The sequence below is a fragment of the Geotrypetes seraphini genome, chromosome 15, assembly GCF_902459505.1.
Source record: "Geotrypetes seraphini chromosome 15, aGeoSer1.1, whole genome shotgun sequence".
Classification (NCBI taxonomy): Eukaryota; Metazoa; Chordata; class Amphibia; order Gymnophiona; family Dermophiidae; genus Geotrypetes; species Geotrypetes seraphini.
The window spans coordinates 66850018-66868334 of NC_047098.1; the positions used below are offsets into that span (position 1 = coordinate 66850018).

The following is an 18317-nucleotide window of genomic DNA, read 5'->3' on the forward strand; positions in this document are numbered from 1 at the left end:
CTGGCACCTACAGTCCACCAGCGAACATGCCTCACTATTAGGATGGGCTCTGTACTATTAGCAAATGTTGCCCCTCTCTTCATCTATAGGAATTCAATGAGTATCAGAGCAGTTACCGCCGCTGCCAGCGCCATAACCCACACTACGCGTTAGTAAAGGAGAGGGTATATTTGCTAAAATCCTCTTCGGTACAATTCAGTTTATGGATTAGATGCAATTTGTGCTTTCAGAGGATTGGTTTCCTATAAATTTTAGTGAAATAATTATAACTCCACTATTAAAAGATCCAAAAGCTTCTAAAGCATTACCTTCTAATTATAGACCAATAGCTTCCATTCTTATTTATATGAAGATCATGGAAGGTTTAGTAGAGCTGTATTTATCAAAATATCTGGAAGATCATACTTTGTTGAACATCTCACAATCAGGATTTAGGACAAATGACAGTCCCGAGACATTACTAGCGGCCTTATTTGATATGGCTGAACAACTGCTGAGTGAAGGAAAGACGATACTAATACTTCAGTTTGATCTAACTATGTTACTATACCCAGAAATATCAAAGAAGAGACAAGTTAATCTAATCATATATTTTTAATGGGTACAACTAATGGGCAGACTGGTGGGACCGTTCAGGTCTTTATCTGCCGCCATTTACTATGTTACTATACCCAGAAATATCGAAGAAGAGACAACTTAATTTTGATTTGGTAGATCATGTTATTTAATTGCAAATACTGGAAGCAACAGATGTGTGAGGTAAGGATTTTTACAAACTAGGACTTATTGGGTGAAAACTAAGAGAGAAGTATCACAGATCTGGTCAAATTCTTCTGGTGTAACATAGAAACATGACGGCAGATAAAAGCCAAATGGCCCATCTAGTCTGCCCATCCACAGTAACCATTATCTCTTTTTCTCTCCGAGAGATCTCGCGTGTCTATCCCAGGCCCTCTTGAATTCAGACACAATAGAAACAAAGAAACATGACGGCAGATAAAGGCCAAATGGCCCATCTAGTCTGCCCATCCTCAAGGCTCTGCCACCAATATTATTTAATTTGCTGTATATCTAGCCTTCCTTGGTTACACCCTAGATAAAATGGACATAACTTTATATAGCTATGCTGTTGATATTACTCGTAGACCTATTGAACATTTCCTACTCATAACAACCAAGAACTTACAAGAAATCTTTAGGATAATGGAAGCTTGAATGAAGGCACAAAGGTTAAAACTTAATAGAGAAACAGCAAAAATTCTGTTGATGGAGTGAGACAGCCAGCCAACAGCAGCTAGCATAGAAATTAACGCTGCAATGATGCCCTCATTAAAATGATTAAGGAGATGTTGTACTTTTCAGTTACAGATTAATAAAGTGCAGAAATATTTTGTGATGATGCATAACTAGATATATTCGGAAATTTTTCAAAGTGGAACAATTTCATCTTTTAGTACAATCTCTAATTCTGGGAACGGTGGATTACTGTAACATTTTGTATCCTCCACGTCCTGCGTCAATGATAAAACAGTTACAGACCATACAAAATACGGCCTTACGATTGTTTTTAAATAAGCAGAAGATATGTGATCATCTTTATTCAAGGAGAAAATCACACTGGCTTCCTGTGCAGGCATGAATTTTATTTAAATTCTATTGCTTGCTATTTAAAGTTTTGTAGGGATTTGCTCCAATTTAACTGAATGATTGCTTTGTTGTGAAGAGAGTAGAAAGATCGACGAGACATTGACATAGCCCCCAATCAACGGGGGAAAGAGATTAAAAATGTTAGAAGGCTTATTGTCTTTTCAGGCAGCAAAATTAGACACAGATGTTATTAGACTCTTATCTACTGGGTCAGATTATAAAATTTTTCAAAAGGAGATAAAAACTTTGTGATTTAGGAAATTTGTCAAGTTATGTTAGATTGTGAATTTTCTGGAACCGCCCAGTTTAATTTCTTAATCTGCCTAGGGCTGTATTTTGCTACCTAGTATTTTATTCTGAACTGTGTTATTTTCATTTATAATAATTGTTCCATGGCTTTGTATTTCTAATTGCCTAGTGTAATTATTATTGTGTAAACCGCCATGAACTGATGGTTTGGCGGTATATAAAAATAATCTATTATTATTAGAACTGCAAGGTTGAGGCAGAATAGAAGTTAATAAATGTGATGTAATGGTCTGAGAGGTCTGTCTTATTTATTGCTTTGTAGTTCTTTATTTTTATGTGGATTTTTCTATTCTAATCTCAAAAAGGGAAGCGGTATTATAGTGTATATGATTGTATAATGAATTACTTGTTGAAAGTTTTAAAATGAATAAAAATAAACAGTTCTGTTGTGTGGTACTGCTAGGGTCTCTGCTAAGCCCTGCTGTGTAGCACTGCCAGGCCTTTTGTCTGGTGGGGCATTGCTCTGTTATGTGACACTACCGGTCCCTATTGTGTGGTGTTGCTAGGCTATCTTACGTGGTGGTTCTAGGTCCTGCTATGTAGTGCTTCTAGGCCCCACTGTAAAGCAGTGCTAGACTCTGTTGAGCAGTTCTAGGTCTTGCTGTGTGGCAGTGCAAACTCTGATATATGGCGGTTCTAGGCCTGCTATGAACATAAGAACATAAGAATAGCCTTCCTGGGTCAGACCAATGGTCCATTTAGCCCCCAGTAGCCCGTTCTCACTGTGGCCAACCCAGATCACTAGTACCTGGCCAAAACCCAAGGAGTAGCAACATTCCATGCTACCAATCCAGGGCAAGCAGTGGCTTCCCCCATGTCTTTCTCAATAACAGACTATGGATTTTTCCTCCAGGAACTTGACCAAACCTTTCTTAAAACCAGCAGTATTATGTGGTTTAACTAGGTTTGAACACATTTCACCGGTGCTCATGAAACTGTACTGGCTACCAACTGAATTTTGTAGTCAGTATAAAATCCTTGTTAGTATTCAGGGAATCTGCAAAATCTTTAATTATATGAGGGCAGAGCATCACCGGATCAGTTCTCACGATTGTCATAGTCTTCATAGCTGCCAATGAAGGGCAGCAACGACCCAAAGACACTAGACAGGCTCGAGAAAGAGGTCTGCCTCCGACAGGATCATTTGCAGGGGAAGGCCTCAGAAAGGAGCCTAGAATAATCTTCACCTACATATGATGGTATGCGAATGGATTATTCTTGTAACTGGTCCCTAAATATAGGCATCATTTTGACAGAATTACCACTTCAAATCATAGTATAAATGAACAACAAAATATTCTCTCAGCTGCCAGTGACTAAATCACAACATGAAAAAAATACGTGTGAAAGGTGCAGAAGACCGTAATGTGCCCTTAACAAGAAGCCTCTGGCAAGGGTCTAGGTTTGAATTTTAGGTTCAATTACTCGCCAGGTACAGCTGCTAGGTTCCTCCCCCAGAGGGTTTACAATCTAAGGCCCTCATTTACTAATCTTCATTAATGTTTTTAACGCTAATTAATAGTAGACAGTTCACAATGAGATTAATGGCCTTGAACTACATAATGTGCATTAATATGAGTTAATAAACAAAGCTGTAAGTTTTATGTCCAAGCAAGGGAGGGCAAAGAGACTTGCCTCCCGATTCATAGAAACATGATAGCAGATAAAGGCCAAATGGCCCATCTAGTCTGCCCATCCGCAGTAACCATTATCTCTTTCTCTCTCCGAGAGATCCCACATGCCTATCCCAGGCCCTCTTGAATTCAGACACAGTTGAGCTTACCTTCTTGCATGTAGAGACTTGTAGTCTTGATTTTCTTAGGGAACGCAAAGGGGAGTCAGAACTACAAGTCCCTGCATGCAACAGGTAAAACCAGGACTGGATCATCTCTCCCCCATCCTTATCACACTGTGAGCTTGAAACCGACTGCCCGATATTCAAAGCGATTTAAGCCTGGAGAGCTCCTTGTCTGTGGCTGATCAGTTAGTGCTGCTTAATATTCATGCAAACTTGTGGGCATTCCAGGGGGCACAGTTGGCACTTTTGTGATTAAATGGCAATATTCAGAACTTTATCACATTAGATAAACTACATAAAATGGGCTGCATAAAAGTCCTATCTTTATGTGACTGATCTTATGCAGGGCTGAATACATTGCTCCTCCGATATTGAAAAACCGCAAATACGGTTTTTAGCAGGAGAGACAGGAGAGGGCAGCTGGAGTACCAGCGAGTGAAGGAAATCACTCGCGGCACGCTCCGACCACCTCTTCCTGTACTAAAGTCGGGCCTCATCAATCAGAAGCTGCTTTGGTGAGGCCCGACTTTAGTACAAGAGGAGGCGGTCGGAGCATGCCGCGAGTGATTTCCTTCACTCGCCGGCGCTACGGCTGCCCTCTCCTGCCCGGTCATTCTCGTTTAGAAAATATCGCGAATGACCGGGACTGTGAATTCGCGGGGGCAGCACTGTATTGCATTTAACCACACGTGTTTAGTGGCCAACATACAAAGGTTCTTCAAAGTTTCCACACTTTCATATTTTCGTGGGACACTGTGGTGAGAGGGCGTGTCGCGGAATGTCACTTGACTAGTCAGTCAGGCAAAACAGGGTGATTAAGTGGAAAAGTGATGTACTTTGCTTTTGAGATAATAAATAGGGTAAAAATAAAAATGCAGAAACATTTTCAAGATCCTTCGTATAATCGGAAATTCAGTGCCAGTGCCCAGACATGGCCCTGCCTTGAATATCCAAGAATACAATTCACGGCAAAATGCTGACGGCTGCTGAATATCGGCCGGCCTGTAACCATGGGTATTTTCTTGCAATCTGCTGTACAGCCAATGATTCTCCATGAATCATTCATCCAGAAATGTTCATTAGTTATATGCACTGCTGCGTAGGAGCTGTGATTCTCAGCCCTAAAGGCTCTTGTGTCACCGAGATCGTTTTCTCTTCTTCCCTGCCAACCTTAACTCCTGCTAGCTGGGCTCGACCTGCCGAGGCCTGTTCCCAGCACCAAACAAAAGAAAATGTCCATCTGAATAGTGCATCTTTCATGGATCATGCGATAAGAAGGGGGCCAGATTGCACCAGCCCCTTGAGCACACAGAGCAGTCCTGAAGGTTCATGAAGAGGGCATGGGAAGTCCCGTGTGCTCCACTGCAAAATAGCCAAGTCACAGCATTGCAAAACTGGAGAATCTTAGCAACTCATCTACCACATGGGTTCTGGGAAATTCAGGGAAAACCCACACTTGCAATCACAGAGCACAACTAAGAGCAGCCCATCTGTGGAGGCTGTGCAAGGAAGCAGACCATGGGATCTGAACTCTCCCCTCTCTAAGCTTTCTCTGCTTTTTAGATGTTCAGAGCCCTTATCTGTGCACCTTTGAAAGAATGACACTTGTACATTCTGCTGTCCCAATAAACACGTAACTCAATTTACAAAACTAAGATTTCTACAAGACAGATTCAGCTGTTGGAACTCCTACTATTATTTATTTATTTCGATTTCTATCCCGTTCTCCCAGAAGCTCAGAACGGGTTACAAGTAGACATTCACAATCGTTTGAAAACAGACATGACAACAAATAGGTTACAGTAGACAATAACAGAGCTTATTCTAGATACAAGACTGGTCATAGCGAAGAGTTCTAGGAGAAGTATATTGAGGAGGCAGTTTTTAATGGCCCGATTGGCGGAAGAGGAAGGTCTTTACTGCTCTGCAGAAGGTCATTAGTGAGTCTAGCGACCTGATCTGTGTGGGTAGTCAGTTCCATAGCTAAGGTAGGAAATGGCTGTAGGATCTTTTGTACGCCATACTTGAAACAGTTAATCAGCGGGTTGGGTTGGAGGGCAGAGGAGAAGGGTTAGGGATTGAAGGTTATATCAAAAAGGTGGGTTTTCAGTCTGCTTTCAAACAAAGGAAGGGGCTTGACGGACAAACTCGGGTAATTTATTCCAGGCATAGGGGGCAGCTAGATGAAAGGAACGAAGTCCGGACTTGGTAGTGGAGGAGAAGGATAGAGCTAAGAGTGGCTTATCTGAGGAACGGAGTTCTCTGGGAGGTGTATAAGGAGAGAGAAGCAAGGAGAGATATTGAGGGGCAGCAGAATGAACACACTTGTAGGTCAGCAATAAGATCACCGTCAGGGACTGAGCCCGCTGTAGGGATTCAGGCAGCTTGTTCCAAGCATATGACACAGCAAGATAGAAGAGACGGAGTCTAGAGTTGACAGTTAAACTAGACAGCACAGCTCATTGCAAATATGAGTGGCTAGAGAAAAGAAACAGAAACCGGCCAGGCTGTCACCACCAGGGCCAGATTTAAGATATTGACGCTTATAAGCCGGATCAGAGAGCAGTGGGGAGAGATCACACAGCATGGCCCTAAAGCAAGTGAAGCCTGGTTACCTGGAACTTTCAAATTCTAGCACCATACTTGGTTACCTATACATAAAACCAACCCTGGTCAGCAGAAAAGTCAAATAAATCAGCAGTGCTGCATGCTGTCACACACATCGTTGTGGAGGTTCTATAGTGCTACAGGTAAGCCTCACTTTGGTGCCAGGCAAAATGGTAGAAACGATTAGAAAAAATAAAATTGTGGAAAACGTAGACAAACATGATTTAATGAGACAGAGTCAGCATGAATTGGGAGTTATGATCGACAAATCAATGAAGCCGTCTGCACAATGTGCGGCGGCGGCAAAAAGGGCGAACAGAATGCTAGGAATGATTAAGAAGGGGATCACGAACAAATTGGGGAAGGTTATCATGCCGCTGTAACGGGCCATGGTACGCCCTCACCTGGAATACTGTGTCCAGCACTGGTCGCCGTACATGAAGAAGGACAAGGTACTACTCGAAAAGGTCTAGAAAAGAGCGACTAAAATGGTTAAAGGGCTGGAGGAGTAGGTGTACAGTGAGAGATTAGAGAAGCTGGGCCTCTTCTCACTTGAAAAGAGGAGACTGAGAGGGGACTTGATCGAAACATTCAAAATACTGAAGGGAATAGATTTAGTAGACAAAGACAGACTGTTCACCCTCTCCAAGGTAGGGAGAACGAGAGGGCACTCTCTAAAATTGAAAGGGGATAGATTCCGTAATTTCCGTACAAACATAAGGAAGTTCTTCTTCACCCAGAGAGTGGTGGAAAGCTGGAACGCTCTTCCGGAGTCTGTTATAGGGGAAAACACCCTCCAGGGTTTCAAGACAAAGTTGGACAAGTTCCTGCTAAACTGGAACGTATGCATTTAGAGCACTGGTCTTTCACCTGAGGGCTGCCGCGTGAGCGGACTGCTGGGCAGGATGGACCACTGGTCTGACCCAGCAGCGGCATTTCTTATGTTCTTATGAGTTTAGCCGAGGGAGATCTTGCCTCACCAATTTGCTTGACTTCTTTGAAGGTGTGAATAAACATGTGAATAAAGGGGAGCCAGTTGATACAGTGTATCTAGATTTTCAATCAGAAAGCTTTTGATAAAGTTCTTCATGAGAGGCTCCTGAGAAAATTAAAGAGTCATGGGATAGGTGACAAAGTTCAGCTGTGGATTAGGAATTGGTTATCGGATAGAAAACAGAGGGTAGAATTATATGGTCATTTTTCTCAATGGAGGAGAGTAAACAGTGGAGTGCCGCAGGGTCTTTACTGGGACCAGTGCTATTTAACTTATTTATAAATGGTCCAGAAATTGGAACGAGTGAGGTAATTAAATTTGCAGATGACACTAAACTGTTCTAAGTTGTTAAAACGCATGCGGATTGTGAAAAATGGCAGGCGTACCTTATGAAATTGAAAGACTGGGCGTCCAAGTGGCAGATGAAATTTAGTATGGACAAATGCAAAGTAATGCACATTGGGAAGAATAACCTGAATCACAGTTTCCGGATGCTAGGGTCCACCTTGGGGGTTAGCGCCCAAGAAAAGAATATGGGTATCATTTTAGACAATACGATGAAACCTTCTGCTCAATGTGTTGTGGTGGCGGCCAAAAAAGCAAACAGGATGCTGGGAATTATTAAAAAAGGGATGGTTAACAAGACTAAGAATGTATCGCTCCATGGTGCATCCTCATCTGGAGTATTGCATTCAATTCTGTTCTCCTTATCTCAAGAAAGATATAGTGGCGCTAGAAAAGGTTCAAAAAAGAGCAACCAAGATGGTAAAGGGGATAGAACTCCTCTCGTATGTGGAAAGACTAAAACGGTTAGGGCTCTTCAGCTTGGAAAAGAGACGGCTGAGGGGAGAAATGATTGAAGTCTACAAAATCCTGAGTGGATCGATTTTTCACTCCGTCAAAAATTACAAAGACTAGGGGACACTCGATGAAGTTACAGGGAAATACTTTTAAAACCAATAGGAGAAAATTTTTTTTCACTCAGAGAATAGTTAAGCTGTGGAACACATTGCCAGAGGATGTGGTAAGAGCAGATAGCGTAACTGGTTTTAAGAAAGGTTTGGACAAGTTCCTGGAGGAAAAGTCCATAGTCTGGTATTGAGAAAGACATGGGGGAAGCCACTGCTTGCCCTGTATTGGTAGCATGGAATATTGCTACACCTTGAGCTTTGGCCAGGTACTAGTGACCTGGATTGGCCACCATGAAAACAGGCTACTGGGCTTGATGGACCATTGGTCTGACCCAGTAAGGCTATTCTTATGTTCTCCTATCATACCCATCACTGTAGAGTGCTATAGTGCTACAGCTCCTCATGCTTCCACACCCATCATTACTGCTACAGAGACACCCATCACTATTGCAGTGGCATAGCTACAGGTGGGCCAGGGTGGGCACAAGCCCAACCATTCTTGACTCAAGCCCACCGTGGAATGGCCCACCAAAAAGTTTTAATAGCAGCCTTTCTCCCGCCCCCAAATCCGGCATTCCCCTTACGTGACCTCACAACTCACCACCACCTTAGCATCTTCACCGGTGCATCAGTGAGGGGGCAGGGCTGGTGTAGAATGGGGCGTGACTTGGGTGGAATGAGGCGGTGCTGGATGGAACTAGGCAGGCCTGAGGGCAGGGCAATAGGTCCAGATTTTACCCTAATGGGTGGGGGCAATTCTCACTCCCCCAAAATGGTTTGTCACCCCAGTTCCAGTGGAAATGATCTCAGCCACAGCTGCTTCCTGCTATGTATGGCAGTAGCAATAAAGCCGAATGAAACCATAGGTCTTCCATCTTGCATGTGTTTCTGCATGATCTAACTTATGATGCCCTACATAGAATGGTCCCATGAAGCACAGACAATATGTCTGGCTAGGTCCTGAAGGAAAGAAACTGTAAAAGCTGACACATTGCAAAGTAGATCAAACCTTATAATATAAAGGATTCACATCACCATGGGGTATTACAGGTCCTCAAGTCTAGGCTAAAAGTTAATTTTTTTTAAGTTGCTTTTAACTCCTAACTCCCATTCACTTGTGAAGTACCCAAATCTGTTTTATCATTCCCTCTGTCAGTAATTCCCTAACCCTCATGTCCTCTTTGTCTGTCCTTATTAGATTGTAAGATCTATTGAGCAGGGATTGTTTCTCACAGGTTAATATACAGCGCTGTGCACGTCTAGCAAACCATTTTTCCAACATCTTCTGACAGAGCTTAAACCGCTGCTTGATTTATTAAAGGGACTCCCCCTTTTTTATTTCTGGATTGCACGCAATTCATTGTTAAAGCTTGTTTTTGATGTTACAAGAACGCCACCTGCTGGATGTCAATTACACCCCTGAAGTAGGCTTCCCAGCCAAAACACGGACCATGGGCTAGATTTACTAAGCAAACCGATCGTGTATCGATCATTTAGCGAGCCCTTAGCGACCAGATTTCCCTCCTGCACTATTCACTAACCTCTCCCGCGATCCACTTTGAATCCGTGCATGCAAATGAGGAGAAACGCGTGCAAAGTAGGCAGGGACGCGATTCACAAAAGAAAATTTCAGATCCGACTGGGCTGGCCGATCAACTCCAAAAGCGACTACTGGGGACTAGTCGTTCAGTGGTTTCCGACTGCATATCCTGCTCTCTGCCCCAACTCAAGCACAAATCTTCTGCTCTCTTCCCCGAAGTCCTGCCACCCTGCTCTGATCTGAATCTCCCCAAAGTTCTGCCGCCCTGCAATGCTCCGAATCTCCCCGAAGTCCTGCCGCTCTTCACTGCTCCGAAGTCCTGCCGCCCTGCACTGCCCTTCCCCACCCTGTGAGCCCGTGGTTTTAACCCGTGGGTTTAAAGCAGGTTAAAACCTCAGGCTCGCAGGACTCAAAACTACAAAAAAAACAACCCAAAAAACCAAAGATCGCGGCTCCAATGGGCATGCACAGACCATCTATAGATGGTCTGCACATGTGCGATCCATGCAGGCAGATGGGGGCGTTCCTTCGATCACCCCCACCTGCATATTTTATTGTTGTGAATTAATCCCAATCAGGCAGGTTAGTGAATCTAGCCCCATGTCAGGTCCACGACACGCAGTGAATACGTGACAGAGACTGTTACATTATTATCTTAATAAAGATTTACCAAGTTTCCAAGTTTATTAAACATTTGTTTTAATGCCTTATCAAATATTTGACGGTGATTATACAATAAAATCAAGGGGGGGAACAAATAGTAACAAAGAAACAACATCATCAATTAAAACAAGAAACAAATAAGACCAAAAGACCTACTGAAACGAGAGGAAAAGGGAGAACTACAATATAAATAAAGAAAAGAGAGAAACCCAGGAAAATAGAAAAGGGCTGAAATTAAGTTGATAAAATCCTTAAAAGGACAGTCAAACTTGGAATGGAAGATTTGCATTTCTCCTTAGATGTTGTCTTTCTTGTTTGATGTGTAGAGTTCCAACCCCACTTGCCCCATCTCTAGTGTTTCTCCGTGGGGTTCTTTTCCCTGCTTTCTGCATTACTGATAGGCTAACGAGCCATAGAAAGGAGGACACAGGCTCATAATACAGTCCACTAAAATCCTACTATACAGGGCAAATGTCACATTTATTGTCAGTCAGAGAATAATATTATAGATTCATATATAGCCACCTTTAAAAAGGGACCACTTTATAAAAGACTAACAAAAAGCCCTTACAGATGCTGAAAAACAGCCTTTCCAGCATGTCGCAGTGTGCCCACAAACAAAAGCCCCCAAACTCCACAGTATCAACTAAAAGAACGCCACATCTCTCCAAGGCGGCCTTTACCTGTTTCCCGGGGTAGCATCCCTTCTCAAAGACCAACCTGCCCTTCCTGGATCCCACACGTGAGCTCACTGACCATTGTGTGCTACACAGAGCTCAGACTCATAGGCTAGTGCTCGGCCCACGCTGGCAAGTCAGACAGTCCCAGCTCCAGTGACATCAGCAAATGTGACAGGATCCCAGCCCCCGCCAGACACACTCACTGCCTTCCTATCTTCTATCTCATAACAGGCTTGATGAAGAAACCAAGACAGAGGAAGGAGGGTCCATGCAGTGGCTGGGGCCTTCCACATCTGTTTCCGATAAGCCACTGACAGCTGGGGATCTCCTGTAGAGGGGAAGTGTGGGACGTGTGAAAAAACCCACACCAGGCACAAGGTTAAACAGCAACTTATCTCTTGCACATCCAGCTCTCATCAGGAAGGCTTCACACAAAGCCACTTCAAAACCAAGTAATCTCCTTTTATTTTTAAGAACGTATTTCATATTCTTTATGACTTTTTGCTGTTTTCATTTGGTTTTATAGTGATACAAAGAAGTTAACATTTAACCTTTAGAGAGCGCATCTATAAGGTTACCAGATGTCCAAAATTATCCAGATGTGTCCTCTTTTTAGAGGACTGTCCGAGTATCCGGAAAGATTTCCAAAAACCCAGCACTTGCACTTTATCCAGGTTTTGGACGCCCTGGCTCTGTCAGAGCCTGGGGCCGTATCTGGAGGGCCTCCAAGGCTGCGTGGATGTGATGCGATCATGTCACACATATATTTATTTAAAAATTTATATACCGCATGAAACTATGGGGCTACCATATTGATTACACACATAATATCCTAATCGCCCTTTCGTTGCATGCATATGAACAAACAATAGACAGCTATCTTATCATTTAGACATTCATCACGTCACATCCGTGCATGCTCGGAGGCCTTTCAGACACGGCCTCGAGCTCGGGGAAGATAGGAGATAAGGTGGTGGGGCCAGGTGTTAACCCTACACATATAAGCTTTGAGAAGATCAAGCTTAGTTGCCTATCAGAGAGACTCCATGGATGGGCAGACTGGATAGGCCATACGGTCTTTATCTGCCTTCATTTTTCTAGGTTTCTAGGACAAGGAAAGCCAGGGTTTAAATCCCACTGTAGTGCCTTGTGATCTCTGGCAATCCTCCATTGCCCTAGGAACAAACTTTGATTCTACGCTCTCCAGGGACAGTAAAATACCTATTGTAGATGAATGTACACTGCTTTGATAGCTTTCAGGCGTATATAAAAAATTAAATAAATAAATTCTGTGCAGGCACTGGTGTTAGCTGGTCTCCTCCATCCCACTACCGCCTCCCCTTGCAGACAGGGTGGTACGTGGCAGCTAACTGGGCCGCCTCCTCCTCTTCTGCCATCCAAAGCCCCACTGTTCCTTTGAATCATGTGACTGTATGGAAGCCCAAGTGGTTCAAATGAGCAGTCAAACCCAGGCCAGCAGGGGAGAAGAAGGATGTGACCCAATGTGCAGCTGTTCAGCTGGATAGGTGTACCATAAGGGTGGGGGATCACAGGAACAAGCTGGAGAGCATGCCATGGGGATGGGGAATCTCTGGTGTAAGCTAAATATGTATTGAAGGGGGGGCTGAAGAGAGGTGTGGGTAGGGTTACTATATTTTGCATGGAAAAATCCCAGATGCATGGCCACGCCCCAATCTGCTTCTAGCCCCGCCCCCACAAAGCTTTGTCTTTTCATTCCTGACCTCTGGGCCGCGTCCGAGGGCCTCCAAGCATGTGCGTATGCGTGTGATGTCTGCGCATGCTCATAGGCCCTCTAGACACGGCCAGAGCTTTCCAAAACCCAGATAAACTGCTGGGTTTTAGAAAGTTCATTCGGGCATAAGAACATAAGAATTGCTGCTGCTGGGTCAGACCAGTGGTCCATCATGCCCAGCAGTCCGCTCATGCGGCGGCCCTCTGGTCAATGACCAGTACCTTAACTGAGACTAGCCCTACCTGCATATGTTCTGGTTCATCAGTAACTTGTCTAACTTTGTCTTGAATCCTTGGAGGGTGTTTTCCCCTATAACAGCCTCTGGAAGGGCGTTCCAGCTTTCTACCACTCTCTGGGTGAAGAAGCATCCAGACAGTCCTCTAAAATGAGGACATATCTGGGTTTTCCTGGACGTCTGGTAACCCTAGGTGTGGATATGTGGGAGGAATGGAGAAGTGAGGTATACTGTGTGCACGGGGGATGGGGTAGAACATGGGGGCACAGAGGATTGGGTGGTCTTCAGAGATGCCAAAGATGAAGCATACCAAAGAGTGAGATTTACCAAGCCAATGAGTGAGACTGAAAGCCACAGATTGAGATTTTTCAGACGGTACATCCAGGGTATAAATTTTGAATGATTTAAGTATAGTACTGTTTTGCAAATGAATCAAGGCAGCTACGTTTTTGCCAGCTTCTTATACCTGAAAATCCAATGCCAGAGCCTGTGCGTGACCTGACATTGAATTTCCAGGTATAATGCCGGTGGCAGTCAGCAAAACGCTGATTTCTGCTGGTTACATATCAGACATCGCCTAGATTCCACCATGTGAATGCCCACCTGCATACTGAAGATGCTCACGATTGCTGGTCCAGTGTTTTGGAAGTCACTACTATGGAACTGGAAAAATTCCACCTTAGAAATATACATATTAATGTATCTCCAGTATTAAGCTAGGATTTTTCTGGAGCTAGTAAGATCATTAACTACAAGGACTATATAAGACCTCTTTACTGAATCTACATTTCACTGCCCATAAGTCATTCGTATATTGGGCATGACCAGTTTATTCAAAGAGGGATTGGACAAGTTCCTGAAGGATAGGGGGCTGGAGGGATATAGATAGAGGTAGAGATAGGATCATGGAAGAGTATAGATAGAAGAAAAATAGGGACTAAAGGGTTTTAGACAAAGGATCACTTACAGGTCATGGAGCTGATGGGCCACTGCGGGAGCAGACTGTGGGCGCGATGGACCCATGGTCTGACCCAGCAGAGGCAACTTCTTATGTTCTTATAACCCTAATAAATACTATTAGGCCTTCGGATGGTCAAAGGGGTGAAGGAGAGTTATCAAGGAAGAGTAAACTAACCTATGTACCTATAATAATGAATCTATTTTTATGTATTCATGTGATCCCTTTGTATTTAAGATGCCAAATTCCATATATAAGGGGCTGGCTTTTGTTTAGAACATACTATGTCTTCTTTTAAGATTTGTGTGTTCTCGTATGTCGATATACAGTAGACCCCTGCGAATTTGCGGTTAGCAATTTGCGGACTCAGTCATTCGCAGTATTTTCTGACCGCTTCTTCCGGTCAGAAAATACAGGGAATGACTGACCAGCCAATCAGCCTTCTGCACAGCTGTCGATTCCTCCTCCTCTCCCTCCCGGTCAGCCTTCTGCACAGCCAAACCACCTGCCAGCCTAAATATTGCTTTTTAGCACCCCCCTCCCCCCACAGCTCTCTCCCGCCTCCGATCCGCTCCTAAACTGCATTCGCGTTTTTTTTTAAATTTGCGGGTGTTCCTGGAATGGAACCCCGACGAATTTCATGAAGTACTGTATTAATAAACAATTGTTAAACTCAGCACAAGCTAGTGTTTATTTCCACACTACCACACCATTAAAGGCATATTGTAGTATTTTCTGTTCACGCGGATATATTCTTGAATGTACAATATTCATTGAATGTTAAGACAAAAGCAACCTCACTTGCTTCTCCTATGCTGATGATATTACAATATGCAGGACATTCCTTTCCACAAGAAAAAAAATAAGATTAATAAATTAGTAGAGGAAAACACTTGTCTAGCGACCGACTGGACTGACCATGTGAAACTAATTAAAGGAAAAGTCACATTTTTACTCATAAGCTCACCCAGAATCACCAACAACGTTACTCAAATAACACTGCATAACTGGAATCAAAACTGAGAAATCCTAGGGATTATAAATTGACAACAACCCATCCTGGGAGGCATAAAGACGAACATTAACCAAGAAAATATTCTTAACATTGAGTTCTTGTCGCTTGTGTCAGTGTACCACTAGAGGTATGGGGAAGAGAGGGGGCGCACATGGCAGGGAGGATCGGGGAAGGAGCAGGGGGGAGAGCGGAGATGAGGGCGGGGGAAAGGCACCACTGCCCCAGGCACCTTTCACCCTCGCAACGCCATTGTCCACACTCACCATAATAACATAGTAGATAATGGCAGATAAAAACCTTCACAGTCCGTCCAGTCTGCCCAATAAGATAAACTCATAGCAAGAGAAGGTGTCGGTTTGAAAGGTTACTTTGAACTCTGGAGATCAGCATTTTCTGTTGCCAGCAGCTCAGGGTGACCTTCAGTACTTTGCCTACCTGGAAACAGCAGACTCCAATTTATATCATTTTGGTAGGACAACTGGGATGTTCGACATATCCAAAGGAGTCACAAGAACTCCAGTGCAATATCCTAATATTTGGATAACAGGCAGGGGAAATATTCACAATGTCACTGATAAAATTAGGAAACGAGCAATAACTTTCACTGACCTCTCACACTAGAAGCTCAAAGCAGTTTATAAAAAAGCTTAATTACAAAGCAACCACTGTGTGACTTTTCCAATAAAAAGCCTGTACTGAAGCCCCAAAGGTTCATAAATACCACTGCATGTGAGGCTGAGGTGGCGAAGGACTTAATGAAATCAGTTCAGGTATTTTACTCCTGAGGTAACAACTAACAAAATACCATGGCATTACAAAGCATAGAGGGGAAAAAAGCAATGTTTATATTTATTAAAATCTTTATATACCGCCCAATTTGCCAAAAAGGATCAAAGCAGTTAACAATCCAATCAAACTAATGAAAAGAACATGCAGCAATTTGTGGGGGTTGCGTCAGGGCACAACGCTCAGGTCAGCTGCCACAACATTTCAAGATGGCAGTGGGACAAGGGGCACACCCCTCCCCCCCCCACCCAGATCAGGGAAGAATTCATCCAGAGATCCATCTACTTTAGGGTGACAATGGTTACCCAGCCCACTTGGGCCATGAATCCTCTCAGGTGGGATTTTTACTTCAGCCCCTCAACCATACTCTTGGCATCCAAGATCAGGCATGCAAGGAAAAGAGCGTGCCATCATCCTCACTAGAGATCACCACTGCAGACTATAGAAACATTATCCTCAATCGGACATCAGAGGTCAGCAAAAGGAGGCCGACATGAGACTCCACTGGCTCAGACTTGGAAAAATATAAAGTGGCAATGAGTACTGTTTGGCAGTGACCATCAGATGTCCACACACTGAGACCTTACTCCTTTCTCCAGCTCTTCATCAATCCCTGATCCTGAACCAGGGGCATTTTTCAAGACCCTACAGAACCTTTTACTCATCTGGGCCAGGGTTCATCCATCTTGCTGGTGTAGCAGTGTGAAGAGAAGGCTAGGATTAAGTGAACACCTACACCAATGGTTCCCAAACCTGTCCTAGGGAAAACCCAGACAGTCAAGTTTTCACCTAACATATGGAATCCAGAAGCGACGGAGCAGAAATGAGTTGAAGCAGTGCATAGAAATCTAACACTAAAATATTATTGCAGATAGCCCAAAAAACACTGACTGGCTGGAATTCCCCCTGGACAGGTTTGGGAACCTTGCCCTCTCCTTCCAGCACAGGGGGGCTCACTGGGTTTCAGGAATTCTGGTGAATAATCAGTTCTTACCATAACCAGCCCCTTCGTGATCTGCTCGGAGCAACCATGGCACAGCTCCCCAAAGCGGGCCCAGTAATCCTTCTTACAGTAAAGGCATCCATCCTTCTCGTAGTAGCGGTGTGATAGGGAGGCCCCACAGTCGCTGCACCTAGGGTAAGAAGGACAGTTGCAGAGTCATGGCTGTAGAGCGAAACGAGGGCAGGAAGACGGAAACTGAGGCGTCTTGGAAAGGAGCAGCAAACTATATCTGGGTGCATGTAGAAACTTGAAAAATGTGTGAGGGTACATGGGGAGGGTCGTTTTCAGCTTGTGGGCCTTCTAGGTGGTTTGCAAAAACAAACATCCAGAAAGTTTCCCTTTCAAAAAACTCAGCTGGCCTGCTAATGATATGGGCATGGGGGATTTCAAAATCAAATCTCGGGACTTACTTTCGTCAGTCTGCTCTCAGTTCTGCCTCTTTTTAGGGGAGGGGGGAAAACCCAATTTTCAAAGAGCCTTTCTCCATGAATAAAGCCCATTTATGGTAAGAACATAAGAATCGCCTTAATGGGACATCAAGCCCAGTAGCCTGTTTCCAACAATGGCCATTCCAGGTCCCAAGTATCTGGCAAAAACCCAAAGAGTAGCAACATTCCAGAGCTGAGATTGTGATGTCATAATGCCTCATTCCACCAATGCCTAAGAGCCAACCTCAGCAGTGATTGTCCTATACAGTGGAACCTTGGTTTATGAGCATAATTCGTTCCAGAAGCATGCTCGTAAACCAAATTACTCGCTTGATTCGTTCCCACCTCCCCCCCCCCCCCCGAGGCCAGTGGCACCGCTCTACCCCCCCTGAGAACCAGCATTGCTCCTCCCCACTCAAGAAGGCCCCCCCCCCCGCGTGATCCACCATCCCCCCGCTATACGGAATCCCCCCGCTTGCATTGCGCCCCCCCGCCGTGATCTGACATCCTCCCCATACCCATCACCCACCTGAAAACATCACTTACCCCCATCTGGCACCCGGCACCGGCACCAACGCACAGGACATGCCAGTGCCGGTACCGGAAGATCTGTCGTCCTTTTTGCTGGGCCTTGAGCATCTGCGCATGCTCAAGGCCTTAGTTCCTGCTCTCTCCGAGATTCTCAGAGATGCTCAAGGCCCAGCAAAAAGGACGACAGATCTTCGGGCACCGGCATGTCCTGTGCGTTGGTGCCGGTGCCGGGTGCCAGATGGGAGGGTAAGTGATGTGTTCGGGTGGGTGATGGGTACGGGGAGGATGTTGGATCGTGGCAGTGGTCGACGCAAGCGGAGGGGTGCCTGATCGCAGGGTGAGGCGCTCGTACATCGAGGCAAGCTCGGTTTCCGAGATGCCGATTTTGCGAATGTTTTGCTCATCTTGCAAAACACTCACAAACCGGTGCACTCGTAAACCGAGGTACCACTGTACTTG

General features: G+C 44.5%; 1 protein-coding gene and 1 long non-coding RNA gene across 4 annotated transcripts in view; one reads left to right on the top strand and one right to left on the bottom strand.

Annotated features, from left to right (window-relative positions):
* Positions 1-18317, bottom strand: part of LIMK1 (LIM domain kinase 1) — a 72306-nt gene that overhangs the window by 29910 nt on the left and 24079 nt on the right. For all 3 annotated transcript variants that reach the window (XM_033921774.1, XM_033921772.1, XM_033921775.1), the window contains one exon: positions 16891-17029. In XM_033921774.1, coding sequence (XP_033777665.1) covers positions 16891-17029 — 139 coding nt within the window. The remainder of the gene's footprint in view (positions 1-16890; positions 17030-18317) is intronic.
* Positions 1-18317, top strand: part of LOC117348986 — a 92515-nt gene that overhangs the window by 15049 nt on the left and 59149 nt on the right. Inside the window, exon 2 of the long non-coding RNA XR_004537079.1 lies at positions 11381-11601. This is a non-coding gene — a long non-coding RNA (uncharacterized LOC117348986). The remainder of the gene's footprint in view (positions 1-11380; positions 11602-18317) is intronic.